At 34.0% G+C, this 9,589-nt stretch overlaps 2 protein-coding genes across 2 annotated transcripts; both read right to left on the bottom strand.

Annotated features, from left to right (window-relative positions):
- Positions 1–300: 300 nt before the first annotated feature.
- Positions 301–3,173, bottom strand: LOC131648522 (uncharacterized). Its single transcript, XM_058918273.1, has 2 exons — positions 1,796–3,173; positions 301–1,679 (listed from the first exon to the last, which is right to left on the bottom strand). Exons 1-2 carry the CDS (start codon positions 3,171–3,173, stop codon positions 301–303), a joined length of 2,757 nt encoding a protein of 918 aa, XP_058774256.1.
- A 773-nt stretch (positions 3,174–3,946) lies between these two features.
- Positions 3,947–5,744, bottom strand: LOC131645831 (3-ketoacyl-CoA synthase 19-like). Its single transcript, XM_058916031.1, has one exon. It carries the CDS (start codon positions 5,646–5,648, stop codon positions 4,215–4,217), a length of 1,434 nt encoding a protein of 477 aa, XP_058772014.1. The 5' UTR covers positions 5,649–5,744; the 3' UTR covers positions 3,947–4,214.
- Positions 5,745–9,589: the final 3,845 nt, after the last annotated feature.

The raw sequence follows: 9,589 nt of genomic DNA, 5'->3' as shown, positions 1-9,589 counted from the left end.
TCTCAAAATTCTTCAAAAACTGGCTACGCTCATTTTACGAGCTAAAGTCCATTTTTTCCTCTTTCATCTACATTTTCTGAAAACGAGCAAGCAAAGCAATTAAGAGCCCATGGAAAACCATGGATGCAAAGGGTGCCTTACACCTTCCCTTTGCATAAATTACCCCCCCGAACTTAGATTTCTTTAAAAGGTTTTTTTCTGTTTCTTTTAGCCTTTCTGAATTTGTTTGGATAAAATAAAAGTCGGTGGCGACTCTTGCTTACCGCGACATTTCGATCGATAAAAAGTCAGTTCACCGTATTACATCACCCAACCACAAACTATGCCCAAAAATATATATTTTCCATTTTTGCAACAACACATATAACACCCGGTAAAACCGCTATCAACGAGGTCATCTATCACATTATTTTTGTTAATATCCCTCCACCAAATAGAATCATCACTTCTACTCATTTCTCCACTAGGTACTTGAACCTTTAGTTTAGGACAATGATACCTCAACAAAAGAAATCTACTCCAAATGGCATTATCCTTCCTCAAAATTCTCCACTTCCATTTTAAAAGGAGAGCTTTGTTCACCTCCCCTACATCTCGCACTCCTAGCCCGCCCTTCTCTTTTGATCTACAAACGTTCTTCCACTTCACCCAATGAATACTCTTTTTATCAAGTTTCTCACTCCATAAAAAATCGCTTTGAAGCCTTCTTATCTCTTTTATGACCTTTCCCGGAGCTTTGAAAAAGGATAGTGTAAAGGTTGGAATTGCATTTAGAACCAAATTAATAAGAGGAACTCTACCTCCCATAGATATGTTGCTTCCCTTCCAAGATGAAAGACGCCCCTTTATTTTGTTTATCACTTCCAACCATACTTTCTTCTTTCTAAGACTCTCCCCCACCATGATTCCTAAGAATTTGAAAGGAATTCCGCCTTTCTTGCAAGAAAGAAACGTCGTTGTGGCGTTAATGAACCAATCACCAACGTTAACACCAAGGATATTACTTTTAGCAAAGTTGGTTTTCAAACCGGAAACTAACTCAAAGCCTCTCAACAAAACTTTCATATTCCAAAGATTATCACACGAATCTTCTCCAAGAATTATAGTGTCGTCCGCAAATTGCAATATGTCCACATAATCCTCTTCCCCATAATTGAAAGGTTTTAAATCCCCCATCTCTATCGATTTTCTCACAAGAGCTTTTAAACCTTTCATAGCAAGAACAAAGAGGAACGGGGACAAAGGATCTCCTTGTCTCAAACCTTTATGAACCTTAAATTCCTTCGTTGCGCTCCCGTTGACCAAAACGGACATGTGACTCATAAAAATACAAGTATCCATCCATCTCATCCACATATCACCAAAACCCATTCTCATCATCATGTCTCTAAGATATTTCCAAGAAACTGAGTCATAAGCCTTTTCGAAGTCCACATTTAGTAAGATACAACTTCTTTTCTTCCTTCTCGACCAATCAATTAACTCATTAACCAATAAAACACTATCCATCATGTTTCTACCCGAAACAAAAGCGGTTTGATTGTTAGAGACCAAAGTACCAATTACCTCTTTCAATCTAGCCGCCAAAATCTTCGAAATGATTCTGTAGATACTTCCCACCAAACAAATGGGAAGATACTCTCCTAAATTTTGCGTATTGTTGATTTTTGGAATCAAAGCTAAGAAAGAGGAAGTGATAGATTTCACAAGCGAGACTTTTCCATGAAAATCATTGCATAACCTCAAGACATCCTCTCTAATCACCAAAACCTTTTATAAAATTCTAAGGAATAACCATCCGGTCCCGCGCTTTTGTTTCCATCGCACGACCAAATTGCATCTTTAACTTCCAACTCCGTGAACAATCTTTCTATATTCAAACTCTCCCAACCACTAAGCGCCTTTAAAGACAAACCACTAAGATTCGGCCTCCCCTCCGCCTCCTCATTGAAGAAAGATTTGAAATGATTGAAAATAAATCCTTTAACTTCACTAACTTTTTTCAATATCCCCCCTCTAGAATCAAGAGCACACAAAGAATTCCTCCTTCTTCTATCTTTTAGAGAATTGTGGAAATAACAAGTGTTACAATCACCTTCGGTTAATAATAATTGCCTCAATTTTTGACGAAGAAAGCCTTCTTTTTTGCAAAGGTTGTCCCAAAAATCGATTGCCACTATAGATCTTTCTACCACCACCTCCTCCGAAACATTACCTGCAAAATGAGCAAACTTGTTATCTAAAAAGTGCATCTCTTTACCCGCCTCTTCAATGTTGAGATTTATCCACCCATACACCTCCTTATTCCACTTGACAATTTGGCTTTTTAGAGCTTTCAATTTCTCAACCAAACAAAAATCTCCTCTTCCCATCACCACAATCTTCTTCCATTCCACCTCTACAAAATGAATGAAATTATCATGATTAAACCAGAGATTGTTAAACCTAAAAGATTTAGGCCCCCAATTTCTTTTATTATCTTTCATCCATATTGGAGCATGATCCGAAACATCCCTTTCACCTATTGTTTGGCCTTCTACCTTCCAATCATCAATGAACTTATCCAAAAGAAGAAATCTATCCAATCTACTCATAGCACTACCACATATATTTCTCCAAGTGAACTTTCCTCCTATTGTGGGAGGATCCACCAACTCCATCTCCTCTATAAACTCTTTGAAATCTTCTATCTCCTTTCTATAATTCTTCTTTGAAATACCAACTCTTTCGTTCAAAGAAGTTATCAAATTAAAGTCTCCTCTTATACACCAAGAACCGGCACTACTCCTCCTTTTTAAATCCAATAGACTCCTCCACGATCTCAATCTAATTTTATGGTCACAAGCAGCATATATGTTGACAAAATAGATCCTTCTATTATCCTTTTCCACACATATTCCTAAAAAACCATCACCTCTAAAGCTATAGATTAGATTGAAGAAGTCCTTCCTCCACATAATTAACATACCTCCCGAAGCAACTTCGGCGTCCACATGAGACCATTCAACCAAAGCATCGCCCCATAACTCTTTAACAGTTTGATACTGCACTCCCCTAAGTTTTGTTTCCTGAATGAACGCTATGTCCACTTTCCCTCTTTGAATATTGAAGCCTACTCTCTTTCTCTTCACTAATTTGCCCTCTCCTCTAATATTAAGAGAGTAAATAATCATGAAAACTGATTATTAATCCCCTTTGACTCCTTCTCCCCCTTAAAATCGCGTTTCTCCATCTCTTCCAATCTCAAAATAGGATCAAAAGAATTTGAGGTATTTGTAATTCCCAGCTTGTTCATTGAATTCCAAAGCCCCTCGAAAACCTTTCCTAAAACTCCTTTAACTACTCTCGCATTACAGTTCCTCACATCCGAATGTGTTAGCGATTCACTCGAGAGCGGCAAGCCATCATAAATGAAATAGACTTTTTGAGAATTAGAAACAGTACCTGGCTATTGCTTCCTTTGCTGATGATTCGACGGGAAAAACATTTCAGCTGGGTAAACATAATTCTCCACTTTTTCCCCTAAATTAATAATATCTCTCATCTGTTTCCTAACTTTTTTGGAATTCTTCACCTTGTTGCATTGAGCATCAAAGCTCAAAGAAACGTTATCAAAAGTCAAAACCGTTTTCCACTCCTTCTGAAAATTTGTTTTGTTTTTCCCTATTACATAAATTGATTTTTAAATCCACATTGAGGTCCACCTCTAGAATAGAATGATTGGTCCGTATTTTTTTGCTCGAGGGTAAATCCGTCTTTTCTAAATCAGATGAAAAGACAAAAAAATAGCATAAAGTTGAAACCAGAAAGCTAAGAACAACAAAGTCTCCTTATAAATTGATCAACATATAGAAAGAAAAAATGAAAGCTAAGTAGATAAACAAGAAAATTTTACATTATACTAAAAATTTTACCTTAGTAACCTTTTGAATTTCTTACTTTTTCCATTTATGCTCAAACAAACATAACAACAAAACAAGAGGACTCATAGACCAAATGGGCTCACAACAAAAGTACTAACCAATACTATTTGTACTATACAGTAAATAAAACAAGGTCATTAAACTCACACAATTGTACATAAATTTATATGTTTAATCATTATACACCAATATGATAGTATTAAACTTATTAATAATCAATAGCACAACAAACATGGTTCTAATTAACTAACACAATATCATAATAATCTTTCTGGATGGTGATTTCATTTTCTAATCAAGCTTCAATCTGCTATAATCATACCTCCCAAACCCAAGACAATCATCATGAATCCAATCATACTTCTCCTTAAATGGATTACTCACTGATGCTGGAGGATAACTTTCAATACAATCTTTCCAAACATTTGTATCACATAAATCTCTCATCACTTCCCATACACAAGTATTACACTTCAAACCAGCTCCAAGACTAATCATCAAAACTCTATCACCTTTTTTCAGTCTCTTTTTTGCTTCCATATAACCTAAAGCATACCATATTCCACTAGATGAAGTATTTCCCCAACGATGAAGTGCCATTCTAGATGGTTCAAGATCATATTCATTCAATCTTAAACCCTTACCAACTCCATCAATAACTGCTTTTCCACCAGGATGAATAGAAAAATGCTCTATTCCAGCTTTCAAATTTATTCCTCCTCCTTCAAACACATTACTACGGCTAAAAAATACCGAAAAAATATTTTTTAACCGAATTTTCTTAATACAGTTGCATAGCAAAACTGTAAAAAACCGTACCAGTTCCCAAACTGGGAGAATCTTCGGAACCACACTCTGCAAGTTTACTGTCAATGCTTTTGCTGCAGATTTTACGAGACTTTTGGTTAGTCGAAAACCTGCAAAACCTTCTTCATCTTCCACTTGTATGCAACAATTGTAAGCTTCATCGTCAGCGCCATTCAGTGTTCTCTCCATGTGTTTCAGTTTCAAGATAGCTTTGTTTTTCAGCTCCGTTTTGTTTGTGAGTAACATCGAACAACCACCTGAACGAAAAAGACAGTTAGATAACATCATGTTTTTGTCTTTTCCAAGGTACCAATGAGAACCAAGATCTTCTGTGCTAACAACAATTCCTAAGGAGTTTTCATGTGTTTTGAAAAGCTGTTGCACAAGATCAATAGCTACAACACTTGCACTACACCCCATTCCTGCAAGATTGAACACTTTTACATCTTCTCTCATTTTGTATCTGTTTATTATTCTTGATGTGAGTGAAGGTATTGGTGAAAACAATGAGAGATTGACAACAAGAATATCGATTTCCGAAGGAGAGAAACATGTTTTTTTGAAAAGGTTGTCGAGTGTATCGAACATGATTTCATCTATTTCTTCATATGTTTCTTTGAGAGTTGGACATGTTTCTCTTCTTTCAAGAACTATTTTTGGACAGTGAGTGTTTTCGCCGATTCCGGAACTAACCATGGCTTTTAAGAGAAACCTGAATTCCTCTAAACCAAGGTTTCTGTTTCTTAGGATTATTCTTACACATGTATCTGTGTCGAGTTTTGTTTCTTCTTTTGGTTTGAAACACTCATAGGCTAACATGTAACATGATTGGTTTCTACGTTTAAGGATCAACTTGAAAAGTTTTGAAATGGAATAGAGTAAAGAAAAAAGGCATGAAATCTTCAAGAGATATTCCATGACTTGAAAATTATTTTGAGGAGAATATTTGTGATCTGGTTCAAGTGCAAGTGTTTCTCTCTATGCATGGTTAGTTGGTTACACACTCATTTTGTATTTGCTTGTTGCAAATTATGAATAGCTTTAAAAAGCTGATTGGTATTTATGTTAGCAACTAAATATTAGAAATTAAAATTTAGAAAACACTCAAAAAATAGCAATCTCATTAGCTAAACCTTTATCTATGTTAACCAAAAAAAACTTTAAAATATGCTTAATAGATATGAAAAATCAATTTTTTTTTTTTAAATTTTTACCTACCAAGAAGTATAGATAAGTTTCTAATTAAATAGTACCTTGTTTGTTACAAAGAAAATTTTATCTATTTTAAATCATGTGCTATTTTTCTCCAATGATTTTTTGGGTCTCTAATCAATGTTATCTAATTCTACTATTGTTGTTTTTGGAATGGAGGGGCTAATTAAGAACCATTAGCAATTAATAAGTGATTAATTAGAGCCAAAATAAGCTCGTTGAAAATGAAAGACCAACTATCATAATCAATATAGGTTAAAGCATCATGAAAAGTATCTCTCCAAATTTTATAGATTAAGATAATGGTTCACTATTTTATTTAAGGTTATGCAATGCATTATAGATATTTGAGTTAATTTTAGGGTTCATTGTTAGAGTATAAGGCGGAATACACGTTTGTCAAATTTAATTCGTAGTTAAATTGATTTTTTTAAAGAAAAAAATTCATACACTGACAGTGTAAAATAATTTTATACTGTCAATCAATCACAACCTTGTATCAGAATAAATCACATTTTAATTTCTAAAAAACTTTAATAACAAGACACTTTATTTGTTTTCTATTAGATGACAGTGCAAAATAATTTTACTTAAACTTTTTTTTATACATTCATTATGGTTAAGTTCTTGTTAAATTGAGTTTATGTGTTTTATTAGGGTTAAATCTTGTTAATTTGAGTCTATATATATTTTGTCACGTTTAAACAGCAAATAAATTAAATTTTTATGGAAATCACGTATATGTATATTTAAGACATCCTCACTTGAGTTGCTTAATATTTAAATCATTAAAGTAAAATATGCACGTATTATTTAAATATAATGTGTATTGTAGAGATTCTTTGGTAGTTGTTTGGGTGTTGTGTTTAAATGTTGATATCATTCTTTAATGTTTGTGGGTTTTGCAGTAGTATTAAAAATTTGGATATGTTTCAAATCTCTCTAAAGTTATGTATTTTTATTTTTCGTCTTTTAAAATATTTTTTTTAAAGAATTGCTTTTATAAAATTAAAAATTTTAATTTTTTGTCTCCCATGTTAAAAATCGTCGATAATTCAGTCGTTAAGTTGTAAAAAACGTCGCTAAGTTGTAAGAGGGAGAAAAAGTTAAATTCCTAACTTTAGAAGAACGATTCTTTAACGAAACATTTTAGAGAGACGAAAAGTGAAATTTCTCAACTTTAGAAGGACTCTAAACATATTTTACCCAAGAGACTAAACTCAATGATACGTTTGCCTCGCTGGCGCATTTTTTATGGGGGAAATCATTTTTGTGAATGGAGTTTTGTCCATTCATTTGGCAATAATGGATGTTTATTCTCTATTTAGTGTAGCTCAAAAAGGGTCTTTAATTTTCTTTCTCAGGGTTGGAGTTCCTTGTTGTTTGCCTCGAGTGGAGGGAGGACTAAAAACCATGTGTTTTATGGTCAATATGTAAATCTATGTGTACTTTGCCTGGAAAAAGTCATGTAAGATTATATTCTTTTTCATAAAGGGTTTTTATGGGGCGACTTGTGGTGTGTTCTTGGGGACTTTAGTTAGGTTTGCCTTAGTGTTGAGAGATTAGGTGATGTTTATCTTCATCACCTAGATGGGACAATTGATTGTCTCTGGTTCATTAACTTTATTTCTCTGATGGATCTTATCGATCATCCCCTCTTAGGAAGGATTTTTTCCTGGTTCCAACCTATGAAGGGTTGCAAGTTGAGTTGATAGGATACGGTTTTGGACACCTGGTGTGAGAGATGTAGTTATTCTTCTATATGTTAATTAGTTGTGGAGGTATAAGCCTTTTAGATTTAAAAATCATTGCCTGGACAATAGTTAGTTCTGCGAGATGGTTTATACTATTTGGACCAATCATATTTGACCAGGCTTGAAGGAGTTTGTTCTTAAAGAGAAACTTAGTTTGCTAAAAAGAAGGTGTCTTAAAAGTTTGGAGTATAACTATGCTTTTGGTAATTTCTTATTTAAGAGAGAAGATTAAACATTTGGACTTAGAAATTGAACAAGGAGTTATTCAACATTTAGATATTGTCCATAGGATGAGGTTTATAACGGATCTTTGTTTCTAGCTTAGAGTAAGAAACTCTTAGTTGTTCCAAAGGTCTAAGGCTACATTGTTGAAGAAATAGGATGCCAACATAATTATTTATATGCTTGTATAATGTGCAATAATCAAAAGTAAGTACTGTTTGTATCGTATCCACAAGGAGTGGTGCAATATCACGGTCATTCAATGGTTAATAGGGTTTTAAGTAGAGAACCGTAAAATGTTTTGATTGTAAAAGTAACAGAATGTAAAAACAGTCATTGATAAATAAAGTTTCATAGATATGACAGCTTGCTGAGATTGGATTTCATCCACCGAATGCGTATGTAGTTTACTAATCACTTTTATATTACCTAGATATTAATTATTATTCCCACGTATCGCTCACAATAGTGTTTATGTCTAAACTCCTGATGAGATTTTTATTAGATTGTTTAATTGACGATTTCTAAATCTATTAAACAATCAAATAGCCTTAAGATTTGATACTTGATGTGAATGTTTAATCCTAAATTTATGTCTAGAATTTATAGTTTAACAGATTGTCATCTTAGATCAAGATTCGAATAGTATTTCTCAATAACAATTCAAATCTATGAAGTTTAAACGGTAAAACAAAGATAACATCGATAATCATGAATAAATAGATTATATATAATGTTTTGATCAATAAACATACATACAGTTACGATAAATTACATTTTATCTCAACAAGAGAGAAGAATTAGCTACCCATGGTAGCTTGATGCAAAAGATAGAGGAATAAAGATAAATGAGCATCAATGGTGATTTCTCGACGGTTTATGCGTATCCAACTTCAATCCTTCATGTTTTCACTTTTTCCATATTTCTAACTCTATATCAATATTTGGTAAAAATGGAATGCTTTATGGTTATGTTTGATGCCTTTTATAGTGGTTTTGTTCTGCTAATCTTGCCTGGAGAGTAGTAGCCTCGCATGGCGAGCAATGTTTCTTCATCATGAAGTTTCTACCAGCGCATCCTCCCAATCGCTTTGTCTCACTTGGTGAGAATTAGGCTCGCCTGGAGAGCTTTCTCGCTGCAACCTTGCCTGGCAAGAAGGCTGAATTGCCAACTTTGAAACTTTTTGTTCTAACATCGCTTGATGCTTGTTGAAGGCCTCGCTCAAAAAGAATGCTCGCTTGGCTATCTCATGGCGAGGATGATGATTTTTCTTTCTTGAAAGTTTCTGTTTTTTCTTGCTTGGTCCTCATTGTTGGCTTGCTAGGTGAGGTGTCCCCCGGGTCTTGCTGGAGGCTAACCTGACGAGCTTAGTTATGTTCTTCCATATGCTTGAGTCACCATATGTCCTCCAGAGCCAAAATACCTACACAAAACCATTGAAATATGTAGTGAAATGGTCAACACACTTATTATCCTAACATAACCATATTCTTATCAATGATCAACAATTTAAAGGAAGGATGATGAAAATGCATGGTTCAAATGTAGAATTCACATACAAGTGTCATGTCATCACCTTCTTAGAATCAAAGCATGAATATGAAACAAGTTCTCAATATAAATCTTATTCAATACAATCTAAGGAAATAGCATTCCCCATTCTTGAATCA

This window comes from Vicia villosa, linkage group LG2, assembly GCF_029867415.1.
Source record: "Vicia villosa cultivar HV-30 ecotype Madison, WI linkage group LG2, Vvil1.0, whole genome shotgun sequence".
In the NCBI taxonomy this organism is placed as follows: Eukaryota; Viridiplantae; Streptophyta; class Magnoliopsida; order Fabales; family Fabaceae; genus Vicia; species Vicia villosa.
The sequence above is the reverse complement of the archived record's forward strand: the minus strand, read 5'-3'. Positions and strand labels throughout refer to the sequence as shown.

What these genes read in the sequence shown, in the direction of transcription:
- LOC131648522 (XM_058918273.1), bottom strand. Translation starts at nt 3,173, where the DNA reads ATGATTATTTACTCTCTTAATATTAGAGGAGAGGGCAAATTAGTGAAG. An exon ending in CAAAAGCGCGGGACCGGATG is followed by an intron (nt 1,680 to 1,795) that starts GTTATTCCTTAG and finishes CCTCTTTCTTAG; the next exon opens with CTTTGATTCCAAAAATCAAC.
- LOC131645831 (XM_058916031.1), bottom strand. Translation starts at nt 5,648, where the DNA reads ATGGAATATCTCTTGAAGATTTCATGCCTTTTTTCTTTACTCTATTCC.